Source organism: Betta splendens, chromosome 16 (genome assembly GCF_900634795.4).
Source record: "Betta splendens chromosome 16, fBetSpl5.4, whole genome shotgun sequence".
Lineage (NCBI taxonomy): Eukaryota > Metazoa > Chordata > Actinopteri > Anabantiformes > Osphronemidae > Betta > Betta splendens.
The window spans coordinates 13962497-13983201 of NC_040896.2; the positions used below are offsets into that span (position 1 = coordinate 13962497).

General features: G+C 44.4%; 1 protein-coding gene across 2 annotated transcripts; it reads right to left on the reverse strand.

The window, feature by feature from the left end:
- Window positions 1–1947: 1947 nt before the first annotated feature.
- si:dkey-12j5.1 (uncharacterized) lies at window positions 1948–20195 on the reverse strand. Of its 2 annotated transcripts, none has more exons than XM_029128366.3 (11): window positions 20002–20195; window positions 19749–19858; window positions 19493–19639; window positions 19249–19401; window positions 18314–18423; window positions 18091–18214; window positions 17587–17679; window positions 16861–16929; window positions 11493–11546; window positions 8447–8599; window positions 1948–2293 (listed from the first exon to the last, which is right to left on the reverse strand). In XM_029128366.3, the coding sequence occupies exons 1-11, from the start codon at window positions 20066–20068 to the stop codon at window positions 2117–2119; spliced, it is 1257 nt and encodes a 418-aa protein (XP_028984199.1). In that variant the 5' UTR covers window positions 20069–20195; the 3' UTR covers window positions 1948–2116. The 2 variants fall into 2 exon arrangements, with proteins under 2 accessions (XP_028984199.1, XP_028984198.1); XM_029128365.3 differs by having other exon boundaries at window positions 18314–18426.
- Between the last annotated feature and the right edge of the window lie 510 nt (window positions 20196–20705).

Consider the following 20705-nt stretch of genomic DNA (forward strand, 5'->3'; position numbering starts at 1 on the left):
CAGTCAGACAGCGATTTTCAGCAGAGCGCTGGAAAAGAATGCGAGCAAACAGCGCGCGTCCTTTCCCTGTGATTGAACGCGTGTCCTTGTGTGGGAACTTTCCTCCCCTCTCTCAGCACGGGGAAAACATTCCTGCGGTGCCGAGGCTGATGTACAGGTGAGAGAGTGGCCAAGGATTTTGAGATCACCCGAGGCTTTGTGTCCACTATGGCCCTCTCACACTAGGTCAGCTCAGAATAACCAGAAAGGGCTGACTGCTGATGTTTGCTCACCCCTGGAGTCATTAATCACCGCGCTGCAGACAAGCTGCTTGGACACATGCCGTGTAAAAAAAAAAAAAAAAAAAAAAACCACGCACACAGTTGTTGGAAAACGCATACACACAACATCGCATTTTAATTATCAAGCCAAATGCTGGATGACAGCATCGCTCCAGGTAGCCCGTCCTCCAGGCCGGCACCGCTCGTGCAGCATTATACACTGAACATCACCGACATGAATATTTCTGAGCAAACCGCAGTCCACAAATAACAACACATCATATCACATTAGGCTACGATAACCTTGCAGCATATACACACACACACACACGCAAACACTCTATACTGGTATTTAGTCTCCTGAGCCGTATTATGTGCTCCTTCCACGCAAACACGCACAATCGGATCAGGGTATCTGAACCCCTGTATTCCCAAACAGGCCTCTCGGCTTGCAGCCGGGCCACTATCGGGACCACCATCTTAGATAACATTCCCATTTACCGGTTCTAAAATTCTTCAAAGGGGCCGCGCGGCAGTGGATGCCCGTGGTGTGTTGTGTTGGGTAACAGGCGTGGTGCATAGAGAAATACTTTGGGTGGATGTGTGTTGCAACATGCACGACACAAGCAACAGTCCCTCCACTACAGGCATCCGGGGAGAAAATGTCAGATCACAGGAAAGTGTAAAAAAAAAAAACAAGCCTTCACCACGAGGCAAAAATATATCTGAGAGCTTTGGAAAAGCCACAACTGTTCTTTTGTGTGTTCTCTACGAGCTCATAAAAACCGCAGCACCAACTCCAATTTGAAACCAAGTCATTATGTCTGTGACAAAAACCTAGCAAAGCAGTCGATGCCACTTTTAAAGCAAAGGGCACCAATGAGCTGTTTGTTTCAGTTCAAGATATTAGAGGCGGCTTCATAATGCATCGTTAGATAAAATGTTAGAGACCGTCCACGTCCAGCGGACGCGTGTGTAGCCGACCTACAAACCGCCTCTTCACCTTCGCCGCGCTCCGCTGTGCGACGCACAAAAGCAAAGCGAACGGCATCGATCCATTATTGCGCCGAGCCATTATACCGAGCCGTGCCAACACGCGACGCAACACTCTGAGCGTCTGAAAGGGCTGCGGTTTCTGAGCGGCTCCTGCAGAGAGAGCGGCGCCTGCCGCATGAGACCATGTCGGAGTCGCTCCATTGTGTCTTGTTGAAACCAACGAGTTAACAACAAAGATGAAAAAAATATCCAGAAGGGAATAAACCGAATAACTACACATTTCAAGCCTTTCACATGAACTTAGAACATTGGAGGTGGTCTGTGTGGAGATGGATGGTGGATGTGTTTCCTGGCAGACGCCAGGCGCTTTACTAATACGTACATCCTAATGACATGTTTTGCTTAGCCGCAGAGGGAAACGGCTGCTGCTGTTGCTCTATTGAGGACGAGCTGGAGTAATTAATGCGCAGTCTCTGTGCATCTTTGTGTGTGTGTGTGTGTAGACGTGTGTTGCGTATGTTTACTTGCGTGGGTGTGTGGTAAAAGCTTTCAAATGTGCTTTGCTTTCGCTGCTGGTAAGAAGCACGGATCTAAAACTAATTTCTTTGATCAACATCTGTCAGGGATATTAAGGGAAGCATTACTCAAGTATGCACTTATTTCACCAAACGCATTAAACAACTCACTGAAGGAGACCGAGTAGCCTGCAGGTTTTAATTCCATTCTCTTTGTGCAGCTTACTTGAATTCAAATTTCATCTTTGATAAACGGATGTGAAAGCATAACCACTTAAAAAAGGCAATTTAGAGAGTGCACTGGTATATTGGAACTTGGGGGAAGCTCAAGCGACGGGGGTGTGGTCACTGTTCCATGGGTGCCTCTGCTTCATCATCGTCCTCCTCGTCACTACAGGGTTCGTAGTCTTCATCCGGCGCTGCCTCCTCTTCCTCCCCGTCCATCTCTCCTCCGAGCTCGCCCAGCAGCTGCTCCACATGCTCCAACACGGGCTGGTCGTCACACTGCAGCTTACTGTACAGCTGGGGACGGGAGACAAAAGAATAAGGAGGCGAGAGAACCATAATGAAGTTTAATGGGCTACTTAGCAAAATAGAGCACAACCGGGCGACGCTGCAGAGATTTTCACAACCAAGTTTCAATGATGCTGCAGAGCAAAACTGCGGCGAGACCCTCTCAACAGGAGATCTCCTATTGTGTCACAGGAGCTGAGAGTGCATCAGTAAGCAGCGGCTCGGAGGGAAGGGAGCCGCCCTGAGGTGTTAAGTCTCTGAGTGCTCCTTAGGCCGCCTGAAATATCTCCCGGCAGCTGCCTTCTGTCAGCGAGGCAGTCACGGCCCGCAAAACGCTGGTAAACACATTTTGTCTTTCATTTGGCAAATCAGCACATTTGATACACTGCTCAGCTGCTAAGCAGACAAAAAGACCATTTATCTCCCTCTACCTGCCGCGTGCACGCGCGCAGAGGCACGGCTGAAGCGTCTGCAGTGCACGCGGGCGCGCGGACGCACATAATCAGACTAATCTCGGTGAAATATGCCATGAAAGAGCAAGATAAAAAAGTCCCGCTCTCAACGCAGCCAAGCTGATTTATCTCTGTAAAATGCTCTGCTTGTGTGTAATTACTGAACTCAAAGTGGAGCTGGGTGATAAAACCGCTGCTACTACTACTAAGGACAGGAAGCATAAGCCTGTGCTCCTCCGTGTGCAAATACGAGGAGGAGATACAGCGATTTACATTTTTATTCTTTCCAGAAACAAAACTAGAAAGAACAGAAAGTAACCGAGGAATAGTTTGTATAGTCTATTCCAGAAATATCATTCACACAAGCACACACGTGCACACACACACACACGTGCACACACACACATATGCACACACGCACGCACGCACGCACACACACACACACACACACACACAAAAGCTCAGGGACAATAAGCAGCTGAGTGGCACCATTCTTACTAAAAGTGTAACGAGGCCAAGAGAGTGAAGAAGAGTGTGTGTGACTGTTTTGCCCCAGGACCAGTCTCTAAGCAACAGCAGGTCCTAACAGGAGACACACGGCCCCATGGGAACTCATTTGGAGTGTAAGAATGTGTAGTGTGTGTGTGTGTGTGTGTGTGTGGGGGGGGCGGGGGGGGGGGGGGGGGTCTGCGGTGTATTTAAGTAGAAGTCATCTCTGCAGGTTGGGGCCCCAGGGAGGTGAAGTGTGACCCAGGTCCAGACTCTGGGACTGATACGGGGGGGGGGGGGGGGTGACCCTCTCAACCTCCTTATAGCGCACACACAAACACACCAGCACCGATTTTCATTCTGCCTGTATCACTCTGAAATGCCTGGAGATGTTTATCCACCACCACTACTGCAACAACAGCAACACCGCAACAACAACAACAACTCTGAATAAAAGTTGGGTTTATTTTACAATGGCTTCAGCTCAATATCCTGAATAATTGTACACAGCAGCCGTGGGTAGAGGCAGTGGAAGCCTTTGATTCCTGTTACATAAAGGAAATAATGTAGAATACAATGAACATGTGCAAACATACTCCACCTTCTATAACACAAAACGCTACTTGTAAATTGTATTTATAAACTGTGTGCAGATATTCACTACAAATCAATAGCATATTGTGTGTGCTAGATGGAAAGCGATTATTCACCGTGATACGTTCAGCTGGCTAAACAAAGAGGAGCTATTCCTCGCACCGAGCCCTGCTGAGATCAGCACCGGTGTCGCAAAAAACACAGGCTTTTCTCATTTACAACAGTCTATGTTTTCTCTTCTCACTTTCACGGCCCAGAGAGCTGCCTAGAGAGGGAGGGAGTGGGCGAGTGTGTGTGTGTGTGTGTGTGTGTGTGTGTGTGTGTGTGTGTGTGTGTGTGTGTGTGTGTGTGTGTGTGTGTGTGTGTGTGTGTGTGTGAAATCACATAACTTTTTCATGGTCCACTTTGCTCTACTTTCAAGTCTAAAGTCACAGCCCAAAGCACACTTGACCACCAATATAAGAACTCTCACACACACACACACACACACACACACACACACACACACACACACACGCACACACACACGCGCGCAGCTGACAATGTGGTCGACTCACCACTGTCGTGTTTGCACCATTAAATTTACCAAGGGCATTGCCACACAATGTTTTTATTGTCCTTAAGAAAAGATAACTACTGGATGATTTTGAACATTGAGTTCCTCAGAGGATGAACATGGAAAACCTTGGTTGATCCCCCCCCCCAAAATATGTATTTGAGAGTGACATTTCTTGATAGAAACATTTGTGCAAATATTCAAAACACCCTTTTGAAAAAGCACCCATGAAGGAATTTAGCACCAGCATTCTTGTTCCCCTGAGGATGAATCCAAGCACATTTGGTGGATTGTTGTGCCAATGTGAAACAATCACACCTGATACTGCACATTTCAATCATTCTTTTGGAAAGCATCATTACTAACACATTAAAATTAGATGAACTTAAATTCATTCAATTCAATACTTTATATAACGAGGAGGCTGTCAGTCACTGCCACAGAACCTGTTGACCTACAAGGTCAACAGGTTCTGTGGCTACAAAACAAGGCTGAATCCTCAGCCTCTACTGCTGTGCTCGACAGCGAGCAGAAGGAATTGGGCATTAAAGTCCAATTTGGTCTCATCTGTCTGTCTCCGTGTGCCAGACGTCTTGCGGTTTGCTCAGATGAAGCGGAGGCTCAGCGGTGCTTTTCCGTTGGAATGAGCCATACTTGAACGGTCTTCTAATTGTGCTGTCATGGTATTTAACATTTAGCACGGTCAGCGAGGCCTGTGGGGCCCCGAGACGCGCCTCAAATCTTCAAGATGCGACACAGGATTCCTCGACGTTCAACGCGCCCGTCTGCTGCGGCTACGCGATCCAACGCGCTTTCCTCCTGCATGTTCAAGTGACCGCCTTCTAAACAGCAAAACCGTTTGGAACGTGGACCTGCAGACGTCAACGCGGCATTAACAACAGCAGAGAAAGACAGTAACGGGCAGAAACGGATGCCTTGATGCAATTTAATACAAAACAGAGCTCTGTTTGCTGCAGGTGCACAATGGAGGGTAAGTGCTCCTGTAGCTGAACAAGGTCTCACCCTGTCTATGGTCATTATGCTGCAGCCTGCCGGGACTTTTTATTTGGCTTAAAGGACACAGACAGCGTAAAAAAGAAAGAAAGAAATGGAATTCACAGACGGAGACCAGACGTAGGGGCTGATAAAAAAGACGTCTACTTCCTGCCATTACCTAATTTTTCCTCTAGGTCCATTTAATTGCTTTGATACAGTCACTGTATAATGTGGTCAAGTATAGATCTTTAAGTGCTATCATTTGTCCAGGACACGGTGGACTAAAGCAATAATAAGCAGTAATGTTCCCTTCATACAAAAATGGATCCTTTTCTCAGTAGAGCCTCTTATAGAAGAATAAAGACAGGTTGATTACGTGATGAAAGCCTAATCATTCCATCATTGTTCACCTTCTGTTCCCCAACTATGCTTAACTTCCCCTTTCATTTCACCTCTCCTTTCATTTCACTTCCTAATGCCTTCATTCTCCAAACCTGTCTCCCGACCATTTTTCCCCTCCTGCACTCTGTCTTTTCTTTTCTTTCGCTTGCACTCGCGCCGTCTCACCAAATGACCTTCCTGTCAAGGAGATAGATACCTCTTCATACTTCCACACCTCGTACTCGTGTTCGCCCGCTCGCGCACGTCCACCGTTTTTGGGAGGGTGGGGCCGAGCTCTCGCCCTCCTCTTCATCCTCCATCCTCACTTCAGACCGGTCCGAGCGCCGCTGCATCATCATTAGGGCAACGATGACTGCATGATTGATTTACTATCTGTTCTCCCTTTTAACACACTCGCTCCTTCATGCAAGTTTTTCTCCCTGGAAATCTTGTCGCGGCGGCTGAAGTAGACCCGAGTGTGACCGGGTGTCACTGGAAGCCTGAAAACGCCTCACCGCCACGTCGCACGGCTTCACTCATCCAGTTACATGCTTGCTCAGGAAACGCATTAAAATTACATGACCAGCGCACCTTGGGCCGACCGTAGCCACAATCAGTGCTCGCGGGATAGATCCCTTTCAGCCACATCAAATAGTAAAGCTTTTGACCTCCACTTGCCCTCTGTGGCTGCGCACACGCGCACCCAGCGCAGATCCCTCCTCAGTCGCACCCTATCTGGCCCTGACTCAAATTCCATTTCACGTCCGGTTTACTATTGATTTTACGCTCGCCACCATTCACCTGCTACACCCCCTGCGCCCACACACACACACACACACACACACACACACACACACACACACACACACACACACACACACACACACACACACACACACACACACATCCAATTTGTTCCCTCACTCGCCTCCCCTTTCATTCGCCCGATCCTGCTCCTCTCCACCTCCTTCTTGTCTAACGCCTCTTTCTTGTCCAGTCAAGTCATTCATTCTTCTCGGTTACCCCCTTTTTAGAGCACTGCGGCTAAGTGCGGTGTGTGTGTGTGCGCGCATGTAAATGAGAAACACAGCAGGTATTGTACCGATCAGAGAGGAGACGAATAATGAAGACGTTTCCTTGACAAATAATCAGATATGCATGCAGCCCAAATTAAATATGTGCATTCACATAAGGTTGCACCTACGCGTACCGCACACGCCTCCCCTCCCCGTCTTCAACCACACACACACACACACACACACACACACACACACACACACACACACACACACACACACACACACACACACACACACACACACATACATACACACACACACACACTTACAGTAGCACGGTCATAAAGTATGCAGCGAAGTGGACTGGTGCCAAAACAAGCCGTTGGGTTTTGAGGCCTCATTTCCATGTTGGAGCCCATTTTAACTAGCGGACTGACTCATCGTTAATAATTAACTCTCACAGTGGCACTCAGAAACAAAGCTCTGATATAAACATGGAAGAATCTCGACTGCACACATACAGTTTGAGCAAAAGCGCAGAGTTAAGGGATTAAGTGCATTTTGTTGGAGGGTGGGGGGGGGGCTCGTTCAAGGTCTGCGTGCATTTACTTTTCACATCACTCACTCTAAAAGAAACTGCTTTGCTGTTTACTTGTCACAGTCTAATGCTTCACTAAATTCTTTAACCAGTCTTTTACTTTTTTTTACTTTGCATTCTTTCTCTGTGTGAAAAAAAATGGCTAAGTACTTGATTCCCTCTATTTCTCAGTTGCATTCATCTTCTCTCACTGCAAAGCTGGCAGTCTAAATCTACTGTATACTGTATATTTGCACAGTGCTCCTATTTTCCTCCTCGCTGTTTCTTCGATTTTTTGCTCCTGGCGAGACCCATCTCAGCTGTGGCCATCCCCAGTAGAGGCTGGTTAGACAGGCCTGTCACTGTCACCGCTGGCCAGAGAGAAAGACATCAATATATTGTCACTCTGCTGCCCTGCTCATCTGTAGAGGAACACGCTGGGCCGGGAGACGAGGGAGGCAGATGGGGGAGTCGGGTCGGGAAGTGAAAAGTAGACGCAAGTATAAAGTGAGGGAGGGAAAAAAAAAACAGAAGGCGGTGCCTGGCGTCCCTGGATGGTGCCTGATTTACAAGCCGATTGGATTTTAGACTAACATGAATCACTGCTCCACACCAGCAGAGCGCCTGACAGAAAGGCAGAATGAATGAGACACATCATTCTGGATGCGTGTTTGTGTTCGTGAGGGGGAGCAGGAAGGAAGGCGGAATATTTAAATCTGTGTGATCATTACTGTGGCAACAATGGAGTACTGCATGAGGCTGCGTCTCAGTAATCTTCCCTATTATGAGAGTCTACTGGATGCAACTAGCTGTGAGTATTTAAATCCTGAGATAGTAGAAGTACAACCCTATCTCATAATAATACTAACTTTGAGCAAAGTCAATTCTCAGGCGAGAGTTGACCATGAAAGCTGAAAACCTGAGAGAAGCAGTATTTTGCTATCTGCTTAAGTGAAGCCTGCTATGGATAAAGATCATAATAGCTACTGTGCAGGAGAACAGCTGGACATTTGGGGGCTCCCTCCGGAACAACTACAGCTGTACAGTAATTAAAATCAGGTTAGAGTGAAATATGAAAACGGTCTTGACCCAAATTACCTTCTTCGCTCTGGTCAGGTAGGACCTGGCTGCCTCCGCGAGGGCCCTCCGCTCCTCCAGCTCCTCCCCCGTCGCGTCTCTCCCCTCTCGTCCCTGCTGCTCCTTCGCCTTTTCCAACTGCAGGTAGCACACCCAGCCGGAAAGATACCACACCTGGAGGGCACAGGCAGAGACGGGTGGGTTCGGATAGAAGCAAGCGGTGACGGGGGAAAGCGGCTCCGTGTCCCTCACAGAGCACGTCTGCGTGGAATCCTCCTTTGACAAATAGGTTTCACACATGACACGGGCGCACGCACTCTCAATCTATCACTCTCAGCACAGGCGCCAGCCCTGCGCAGCGTTGTGCCCATGTGCCGCATGTAAATGTGTGGCGGTATGCACATTCTGCTGCGTCACAATATGTTTAAGCCTGTGGCGTGACCATCTTACCATAAGTCAATACCAGTTTCATTATCTTTCTATACCAGGAGCCAATTAGTGTATTATGAATAAATAAACAAAGCCCAGCAAAATTTATTCCCTCAGGCAAATATGTTACTCCAATTAAAAATCATCATACTTACCGGACTGCACTTTTATATCATGACGTTCCTACTTAAAAATAGAGAATTAATTTTTAATCCAAAAGTATAGAGTAGCTATACTCTCCTTTTTCTATATTCTGTTGGGTTCTTGGTAAATTATTAAATGCAAACAACAACAAAGATCACAAGAATTATTTCTCTGGAGAACAATCACAGATTTGCTGGCCACGTTTTTGAGGATGGGAGATATAAACTGGCATAGCAACATTATTTTCAGTGGTTTATTTATTAGATGTAAACGTCTGCATTGTTTCCAAGGAAATGATCAAATTGGGCAAAACAATGCAGGATCTATAAATAACAGGTAAATCAGAAGACAGTAACAGTGCATCTTTGTTGCATAGCAGTCTGTTCATCACTGCACAGCTTTAGTTGTATAGAAATATTTACTTTAAGGCATATTGCTTTAGAAAAAAAATCAAGATTTTTTACAGGACTTTAAGCCGCCATCAAGGTTCAAATGCCAGTTAGAAAAGGGTAAATAAGAGGATCTGGAAAATAAAAGCTGATTATTTTAGGTTGCTCAAGGAGGTTATTGGTCTTTCACTGTAGTTACTAAACAAATAAACTTTACAATGTTGTTGTGTTCACTAATATTTAGCAATAAGAGTCTTTACAGACTGACTGACTCTAAGTTGACTCCTGGAATGGATCTGCTTCTGAAGCCGAAAACATTATTTTGAAATAATCTCACTGCACCAGAGTTCAAATAGCGTTTGCAGTTAGTAGGCTGGAACACAAACACCAAAGTCAGCTTGTCTTTATTTTTTTCCCATAATCGCACCTTTTTTCTCCTACATAATCACATACACTGCGCTCGCTGGTGTTCACTCCTCCACGGCTAAACACAATCACTTCAACTCTCCGTGAACTTGGAGGTGTGTTTGTGCGCGCCTCTCATCGGAGGCCAAAGGTCGCCCACCCACTGTTCTTCAAGCACCAAGACACAAATATTAGCTTTATTCATTATTCATGGAGGGCAGAGGCAGTGGGGACCTACACCTCTGCCAAATCAACCATTTAGCTAACAAACACATCAAGGCATGCCACACTGAATTCACAATTGCCGCTCAGCAGGCTGAGTGGGAGGCGACCCCCCGCAGCCATACTTATCAGAGCAACCGCAGCACTGGATAGATCCGGTAATGGTGCAGATCCAGCATCAAGACATTTTATCACTGGATCGTTTTCTGTGAATGCCGCACCTAACAAAGGGAAACTAACAAAAAAATAACTTCTTCACAAAGGAGGACGACAAAAGGGATAGAACTGGTCCACGGTGACATATTTGTGCGTTTGGTAAGATGGTTAATGAATCTGCGCTCATAACGGAAACATGAAACTGCTCGTTAATTAAGAACTTCAGAGAAGCCATTCAACTCCAGCACAAGCCCAGACAGAGGCACACGCAATAAAATAAATGCTGTGTCTGTCAATCACATCACTGCCACTATTGTCATTTCAAAGTGAAGGCACATCTTAGTCCCCATATGGTGCTGCTGAAGAAGAACAAAAGCCTCATGAATCAACAGAACACCTTTGAAACCAGATTTGAAAGGAACCAGCTCAGTTGTTTGTGCAGACCTAATGTTACAGAAGTAGGGTTCCAACTTTGAGATACGCACAAGGAACGTCGGCAGAGCCGAGAGCGAACGCTTTATCTGCCGCACTTACGAGAAAATACGCGGGAGTAAAACAAAGAGGGGGAGAGAGCATTATGTAGTCCAATGTGTCTGTCACACGCGCCACAAATATGACTGCAGCTGCATAACCCTGATATGATCTGACAAAACACTTTCTGACCATTAGAAGTGGCGACTGGTGGCATGTGTGAGTGGCTGCAGGCCCGCTCACATCCAGTGACACAGCTGCGCGTCTCTGGAGTGAGTTTAGAAGTTCAAACCCCTGATGACTGCTCTCAATCTGTCAGCTGAGGGGTGTGTGTGGGAGGCTGAGCCTGAGGGAGACGTGGCAACGGAGGGGGGGGGGGGGGGGGGGGGGGAGCCGGAGTGTTGTTCTGACACACCTTCACTTCCACTGCTACTGACAGCGGGGATTTGGGGCACACTGACAGCACACACTTCCCACCAAGGCACAGAAAATACTGCCATTCACTCCACTCTCTAATAAGCATCCGAGTGCTCGGTCATACCCCTGCGCGAGCATGCGAGTGTTGAAAGCAAGTGCTGCAAAGCTGTGGATCTGAACGAGCCAACACACACACACACGCACAGTTGTTAAGTGGAAACATGTCGAGTGTCTTCCTCCCTCTCAGTGGGGTGATACAAGTTTTGCCAACAACTTGTTCTGATCCAGCTGTGGCTACTGTCTCATAAAGCATAAAAGCTAGGCTGCACAAAATAACACTTGACCACTGGCATTAAAAACAATAATAATAATAATATTAGAATATGTTACGGTTGATCAGTGTCTTGATGTGTGTTTCTGTTTTTGTCGCTTACCTGGACGACCTCATCGTCCTCCTCCAGAAGACCCTCCAGCACATCCACCGACATCTGATGCAAAGAAATGGTGAGAAATCGCAGTGAGAATGAAAAGGATGCAATCCGGCCTAAAATATTCATGAGGACACACTCGCAGTGCACCACCTCTGATACGAGCACACAGCGTGTTGTGCATCTCCCAGGCAGCGCGATCAATCGGAGTGATCAGAGTGTCTGATAAGCATCTATGAGGCCGGCGTCTTATGCACAATAAGGTCAATACCAACAAGGCAACAGACATATCCATCGATAGACGCTCTCACCAGTGCTTATCGCAACGTCAATAGTCACTTTGCCCATGCTGCTCCATAGCCTTTAATCCATTTACCAACATTAACTGTCAATTCCTAGGAATATCTTAGCATTCAGCTGTCACCTTAGGACATGACATTCATTGTCTTTCATCTTTGTAAAATATTTAGAGTGTTAATTGTACAAAGTTAATTAGTCAAAAATCTAAAACTGACAATTCTCATGAACATGAGGAGAACGAATCATGAAGAACTTATATCCACGATGCCACAGTGGCAACAGTCGGAGTCTTGGGCATCTCTCGGACCACTGGTCAGGTTCTACACCCGATTTAAAATGAACCTTTTATAAAATTATTTTGTGATGCAACTGTATTTCCCGACCAGCATGACCCGGGCATTTCTCACTTCCTCTTTGTAGTGTCCTGGAGTGAGGCTTTGCAGTCTCAAAGGACTTTAATGTTAGTGACCTTTGCCATAGTGTGTTACTGCCTGGGTCAGTTTCTGTGGGAAGTTTCTATTACAGAAAACAGACCTTGACTAAAGTAGGCTGTGTGTATGTTTTTCTCTGCTTCTCTCCTTGCAGATTCTGTGCCTGTGGTTGCAGTGTGTGTGTTTGTGTGTGTGTTTGTGACGCCCCAGGTGATAATGTATTGATTTTTGTCAACTTCAGGTTGGAGGCGACTGTTAGCCAATCACCCGTGGTGAAGGGCAAGAATAAAAGACATGCACGTACCTTTGCATGCACACACACACACACACACACACACACAAAGTCACACAGTGCAAAAAAGCTACACACAACGGTGAGCACAACAAGCAGCTCTTGTTTCTTGTTAAAGCAGTCTTATTAGCTGGAGAGCTTCCTAATTTCCTCCCCTCCTGCTCCTTGGAGCTCTCTTTCCCATTAAGCCTATGTGGTTCCGGTAGCGATAAAGAGGCCCGTTGCTAGGGGAGACGGAGAGCGAGTCAGGTTAATTGAGAGTATCTTGTTAAGACTGTGCAAATGTGCATGTCAGGAAGTCAGTTGATTGATTGCTAGACCAATTATCAGCTGAAAACCCATTGTCTTTAATTAATTAATGGCTGATTAAAAAATACACAAACAAAAACATCTAATCCCAGCTGAAGATGAATGGATTCATGCCCAGCGTCAGAATTATCTGCTTAACTTTCATTGTATCACACCAATGTGACAGACAGACGTGCACGCGTGCGTGCACGCAGTAATTCGAGCCAAGCACTAGATGTAAGAGATAGGAGTAAAGATCCGTCCGGGTATTAAACAACCGATAGAACAGGGACTTTTGGAGCAGCAAAAATAGAACAAGAGATATCTGGGAGCCCGGATAAGCAGCAGCAGCAGCAGCAGAGATAACCATTACATCGTCTCCACCTGCCCTCCTTCCTAACTACACTGGTCAACCCAGGGGCGAGTGATTAAAGATTCACAGACTCTTAAGTCCCGTCATGCTCTAAACAACAACAAGATTAATATTCCCATGAAGATAAGGGGAACGGAGGGGTACTGCGAAGGAAACGGAGAGAAAATCAGAGGGACGAATACAAAAAAAAAAATAAAAAAGTAGTACCTTAATAAACAACACAAAACCGCAGGAACAACAACAGTGCACCACCAAAGACACTATGTACATGCTGTCCTCTTTATTTCAAGACCTGTTATGGGAAAAAAGCAGCACTCTGGGGAAGAGCTCATTTATAACGGCCATTGTGTACACGTGTATTTTGTGTGTGTGTGTGTGTGTGTGTGTGTGTGTGTGTGTGTGTGTGTGTGTGTGTGTGTGTGTGTGTGTGTGTAATCTTTAGGCAATTTTGTTTAAGAGAATCATTTTACTGGAGCGCAAAGCAGAGACACGAGAAAGACAAATCACTTTACAAGCGAGGGCAAGTCGTATCTGTAACGCACAGGAGCCCTTACACACACGCACACACACAGACACACACACAGACACACACACACACACACACACACACACACACACACACACACACACACGTAAGTAAATAAATCCAGGGGATGTCAGAGCTAACTGTAGTTGCAAGCAGAAATGAAAAGTACAAACTGTACTTCCATTGTAAGCTAAATTTAAGAACAGAAACGTCCGACGCACAACATGAAAGTAAACAAGAGTGACAAGGAGAGTAAGTACCGATCACGGTGACAGGTGCACAGCGCAGACACCTTAATGGCTGTCGGAGGAGGGCGTCTGTCTGTCTGCTGCTGCTGCGAGGCGACCAAATTACTGCCGGCGATGGCTGATGATGATGCCGAGCGTGTGTGTGTGTGTGTGTGTGTGTGTGTGTGTGTGTGTGTGTGTGTGTGTGTGTGTGTGTGTGTGTGTGTGTGTACTACAAGGAGAAAACAGTGCACAGAGCAAATTTGTTTTCACGGAAATGCTCACATTTACAGCTATAAATGATTATTTCAGCCTAGTGAAATCATTTTTCTTGTTTGCTTAATTGTTCTATAAAATGCAACAGTATGTCTCACACTGGTTGATTTGCGTGAACAATGGTCCAAATACAAAGTGGAGAAAAGCAAAGCACTAGAGAAATGATGTTTTGTTTTGCTTGATAAATTATTTAATTAAAATGAATAATTAAAAGATTATCAAAAATGCTGTTGACTGATTAATCAATTTATAAACTCACTAGTTGAGTTCTTCCAACAGCTTTAAATTGCTTCCTTTATCTAAACCAGCATTTCAAAACGCTGCAGATATTTATTTGACAAGGCTACAAAACAACAAACGCTTCTATATCAGAAGCAGAACTGGTAAATTCTGACTGATAGAAAAATGAAACCACTGAACAAATGATGAAGTTGTGTTAATTCACTTTCCTATTCATCAACCGGCCTGTGAAACTAGGGAATCGTGGTTTCGGGCTGAAGAAATGGGCACAGACATCCTTTAAACCACAAGGAGCTGGATGGCGATGCCTGGCAGTCGTCTCTGCTTTCAGGCAGCCTGTGGCCATTACGGCTACGCCGCTCACTCCATCGCTCATTTAAAGTGCTTCTCAGCAAAAACAACCTAATAGGGGAAAATGTATTTTGTTTTTAGCTTATAGATTATGTGGCACATGTAGAAAATAATGCATCGAATGGCAACAGTGATATAACCGGTGTTTTCATACAGCGGCCTTCATTAGTCGTTTCTATTTCCCCCACTGCTGGTAAACGTTCAAAGATCACGAGACAAGCAGCGCCGTTTGCCATCTATTGATATGACGGCGTCCATACTCTTCACCCTCCACTATATGGAACTCAAGTGTCATAAAGCATCCACTTTAACGACTAAATTTAATTTCAAGTTGATCTTGTCATGTGCTCTCATCTTACGAACTGAAAGGAAAGCTCTCCAAGCCTTTCTAAGAGTCGCGGCCTTCACTGACTTGGCATTATGAAAGATGACTGTTAATCACGTTTGTGCAACACTTGCCTGCTTAGCCCTAGGCATTATTATTGTGGAAGCTGCCTACTGGCACTGAACTGACTCCATTAGGCTATTAATATGATCTGATGAAGAAAAGCATTTGAAGGGCAAAAGAGGCAGCTCACATGTTTACAGAACCCAAGTTAAAAAACAAAGAAACTGAGGAAAATTAAGACAAAATCCAGTAGACATCAAGATATAAAACATACAGAAAAGGATTCAAATACAGTTAAGAATTAGAGCTACATTGTTTCTATTTGATTTACTCTAATTAAAACATCCTTGGTTGAGCATAAACCGAATTCAGACAGTTTCATCTCAAATTAAACCAGATATTCCACAAATAGCTCTGCGTAGGTACAACTGATATCATTTGGCAAATATTTTATTCAAAATTGTCTTTGTTCTGTTTGGAAGCTCAAAGGAAGTCTTAAACAGATGAAAAAATAAAGATAAGTGGTTTTATTATGGCCCCAGCTGGGAAGATAGCCTTCAAAAAGATCACAGAACAGACTGGAGGGACATGACTTTACACAGAGTTGTGAATAGATTTATAGTCCAGAGGGAAACGAGTGACTGCAAAGGGAGTGAGAGTGTGTTTATGTGTGACAGAGAAGCACAGGAAGAAAAAAATAGAAGAGATGATGTTCCTATCAAATCCAGCTAAGTCCCAGTCTGAGAGAGACCAGCTCCCTAAAAGTAAAAGCAAATACGGCCAAACCCGTGCTTTATATGCATATGTGTGCACACAGCAAAATATTCACGTAAAGCGCTGAGAAGGGGCTGCAGCTTGCGTTTGGGGCTTGATGACACAACAGCAGGATGAAGACAAATGACGTGTCAGAAACTGCAGACCAAGACGTTGTCATTTTACTGATACACCTGACAGCCCGTCTCACGCCACACACACACACACACACACACACACACACACACACACACACACACACACACACACACACACACACACACACACACACACACACACACACACACACACACACACAGTGGCCTGGTTTGAGGGGGGAAAGGGCACTTCTCATTTCCTGTCAGTAATAGCAATAAAACACTCAACAAGACTGACTACAAATTAATACGTGGATCACAACAGAAAATAGCTGAACTGCTGTTAGTGTGGCTGCAATCACAGAAAATTACTCCTAGCATTAATGATGTTAGAACGATTTAGTGCTGAACCGAAGGTAATAAGCCACTAAAACCAAGGCCATTAATACTGGAAATTGATGAGTGATTTAGTAGGAAAGTGTGCGCGATCACAGATATGCCAGCAATTCATCAAAATAAGAGACTGCTTCCTTTTGTTTTATTCCTTCTCCCCCTTCCTCCTCCCCCTCCTCCTCCTCCTCCTGTGCCCTTACCCCTTTTCCTCTCTGTAAATATCACTCTTCAATTATTGACACTGAACTCTAGAGAAGATAAAGACCAGCCACGGCCTTCCACCTTCAGTGCCATTCACTAGAAAGGAAAGCACACAAACACAGACACACACACATAAAAATGCCAGGCCACCCTCTGACCACGAAACACAGACAGACCAACAACACAGATAAACCAACAACGATGGAGCGTTCAAGCACAACCCTAAAACGCTTTTACCTCGTATTCCTCGGACTCGATGAGCAGCTTGGCTGTGGTGATGCGCGACTCGTACGGAGGGATCTCAATCTGGAGAGAAAAAGGAACAACGGCACCACATCTGCAGTGAATGTTTGCACAAGCACCCACAAACACAGTTCTTTCCCTTTTCTGATAATACCACAATCCAATTTCAAGGTACAAACAGTTCTGCAGCTATGTGGCTGTTAATCACAGCCAAAATGTGGGCCAAGATCAACCTGCTCCACAAGATAAGAGCCATAACAATGATGCCACTAGGGTGATTTTTGTATCAAATCATCACACCAGCAACTCTTATATCACACTTGCTCAGTATTTGAGTGTAAACACTGAAATCGCTTCTTTTGGGAAATTTAGGTCCCATTCTGACTTTGACATTTCAGCCTTATTTATTTTTTCTTGAATTCTCCAATGCACATTGAGCCCTGTTGCCATTCGTATTCATATGCACCAACTGTCTTTTCCTGCTTATAAGAGCACACATATGAAGCAAAATGGTTACAGAGGCATTTGTTTCACCTTTTATTCTTTGCTTTTTCTTATTTCATTATCTCCAACTTTTTATCTCTACTGGTGTCCTTGTGTTTGTGCTCACTGCAAAGCTCAGTGTGACAATCCTGTTAGTTGAAAGGGCTTTATAAATAAACTGGGATCTTATGAGGGCTGTTTGCTGTCAGAAAAATACCAAGCACTGCTGTAACTCACCTGCGTGTCTTCCTCTGCGCTGGAAGAAGCTGCAATCTGTTTCTGGGCAGGAAGCCACAATCCAACGCTCTTCAACAGGTATTCTTTGCCTTCCTGAGGACAAACACATGACACTTGACAAAAATGTATGCATTTACAATTACTGTAGCAAATATACTTAACAATGTGTTTATCCACATAAACCACTTAGGACGAATGCCATTATGTAATTAAACCTCTATGAACTAGATGCTGAAAGCTTTGTAGCCATCACTGACCGCCGGGTTGATTTGAGATTACACATGTTAAGGAGCCAGCCACCCCTAGAGCTCACATATATTATTACAGTGTAAATTAACTTTTTTATTATGCCTTGTTTGGGACGGCTCAAAGTAAAAATATCTGATAGCAGATAGTTGCAGGAATTGTTTACAATTGTGTATGTATGTGTGTGTGTGTGTGTGTGTGTGTGTGTGTGTGTGTGTGTGTGTGTGTGTGTGTGTGTGTGTGTGTGTGTACACTGACCTGGTTTCTCTCTGTGCTAAACAGGTAACTGGCCATGAGCTGTAGAGCTTCAGAGTTGTCATTGTGATACTGTAATGCTTTCTCGATGAACTCTCTGCACTTGTCGGCCGCCCCCTCTTCCATGCTACATGGAAACAGACACACGAAGAGAAAAACATCTACTGATTATTAAAGAAGTAGGTGAATGGAGGTCAGAGATGTGAAAGTCTGTTTGCAGCAGTACCAGAGGTCGGTTAAATAAATCTCAGCAATGGAGCAGAAGGCAACGCTAACATCCTTCGCCGTGGGGAGCTGAGGGTCTTCGTCTGATAGGGCAGCAGCCCCGGCCTGAGCCTGCTTAAAAAGCAAAGTGTTGACTTCTAGAAAGGTGTCAAAACCTCTATAGTGAACATCTGGATGTTTTCATTTAGTGAGCATTAAGCAAAAAAAAAAGAAACAATGCATAAGTTATATAGACTTTACTGCAGAAACTCCAAATTAATAAGCCCATGAAAACATTTTGACATGTCACAGTAGTAGGAGCTGCAAATAATAAAGCTATTGGCTGCTAATTTCTACTCAGTTGTTCCAGTTCCACTGTTTATACTGGCTCACATACTACTGAACACACATTTATTAGCAACATCTGTGCTTCCTTCAATAACACAAATGGTGCCTGTGAAAAAAAAGTAGTATAATATTTTTAATTATGTATAATACCTATGTTAATATGTTTTCCTTCTATATGTGAGTTTTATTATGATATAAAAGGACGCTGATAAGTATAGTATGATTGTTAAGCCTTTACTTAAATGCTTGATTACAGTAAGTACCAAGCAATAATTAATTTAATTGCAGTTAGAATTTGTTTAGGACATAATATTGTCTGAGCCTTTTCCTAGCCACTATTTGCTTTACAGTATAGTCATGCTGTTTTTATTGTACTGGTACTTGAAAGTTGTAAAAACAGTGAAATCGTTTTATTAAATAAGTTTTACTAAATAGTAAAATACTATCTAGACATTTACTTGGGTAGATAAAATTATTTAATATATTGATCAATAGCACCCTCTTGTGAAGATAAATACCATTACACATCATTGGCATCAATGTGTAAGCGTCTAAATTTATTTTACTCACATCTTCATCTAATGTGAGTATGCATAAATGTTAACTCACTGCTGGCTGTGTTTGATTCTCCAACGCAGACAAGAGGACCTGTACTCCTCTCGTGTAATAGTCCACTGCTTCTTGGCCTGTGTGGATCTGCCCCAGGTACATGTACTTAGTGTGGCCTACATCTGGGCTCAACTCCACCGCATGCAGAAAGACTTGGAGGAGACTGGTTAAGAAAGATTCAAGCCTTTAAATGGAAACATCACCACAGCACACAGCAACAAAGGGGAATCGTAACAAAGGATATTTCCTTAGCTTTCTCTGATTCTCCTAATTCAGAGTAGATGTGTCCCAGCATATCTAGGGTTTGAAGGTTAGAAGGCTCCATATCTAGTGCTCGTTTACAGAAAAGCCCAGCCATTTCAAAATTAAAAGAGTCCATGTACTCCTCTGTCTGCACAACATAATGAAAAAAACCTCAGAGAATGATCAAATTTTAAAATACATGAAACACTCCCGAGTCGTTTAAGGGCTTTGCTGAAGACATTAATTCTCAGATTCACCTTCTCCAGCAACTGTTGCACAGAGTACTTCTCAGCGGTCTTCTTCTTGGCTTTCTCGTGCATTCGTAGTTTCACCCTTTCCTGAGGTGACAGTCCAACAAATCCCGCATCTGTTGAAGTGAGAAGTTTTACTTTACTAATTTTCCCGTAAAGTCAGTGAAGATCATCTCAGCTGCATGGTGTCTCAAAGCTTGACGTTAACGTTAGATGAATTACTGTAACCAACTATCAAAATAACACCTCAACAACTTACCTCTGTTTTGGCGTGTGTCCTTCCTTTTTGGTTTGATTTTCTTTTTGCCCTTCACCTGTCCACCCATGATCTTAAAAAAGACAGTCCTTGTACTTTAATAATACTAAATATCCTCTAAAGATTATTTTACCTCCAAGAATGTAAAACAACGTGGATAGTGGAGTTTAACGTGTACAACACGCATGCGCAAGGAAACAGCTACGGAGCGAGGCAGGGGACATTATTATTATTCGCGCTCTAACAGACAAGCAGAACGTTAGTGCAGCCTCAGTACCGTGATATGTTATATACTAAATTAAATAAAAATGTACTATAATATGCGTTCTGTTCATCCCGTGTCTGTCTTATATTTCCCTCTTTCCTGAGCTTTATTATAGTATCAGACAGTTTTGACCGTGGGCGAGAGGTCGATATGATTGACAAGCCTTTTGACCAATGGGGTGGGGCGCTGAAGCTGCGCCCCTTGACGCATAAAGAACGTTCTGGATTTTAACCAATGGGCGGCCACGTCAAAGGTACGCAGCACTTTTTTTTACAATTCTGTTGTAAATAAACGAATGTCAGAAAAGCTGGCAATAGTGAAATTGCTTCTAAAACATAGTCCCATAACGGAATTCTTATCACCCGGCTGTGTATTAAGGTACGTTCGATTTTCCGAGATTTAGCCATTGTCAGGCCATGCATTTTCGCCGCTATACCGTCGC

Coding starts and splice junctions, on each gene's coding strand:
- si:dkey-12j5.1 (XM_029128365.3), bottom strand. CDS start 20,068: ATGGGTGGACAGGTGAAGGGCAAAAAGAAAATCAAACCAAAAAGGAAG. Junction 19,859..20,001: donor GGACACACGCCAAAACAGAG/GTAAGTTGTTGA, acceptor TCACTTCAACAG/ATGCGGGATTTGTTGGACTG. Junction 19,640..19,748: donor TGCAACAGTTGCTGGAGAAG/GTGAATCTGAGA, acceptor TATGTTGTGCAG/ACAGAGGAGTACATGGACTC.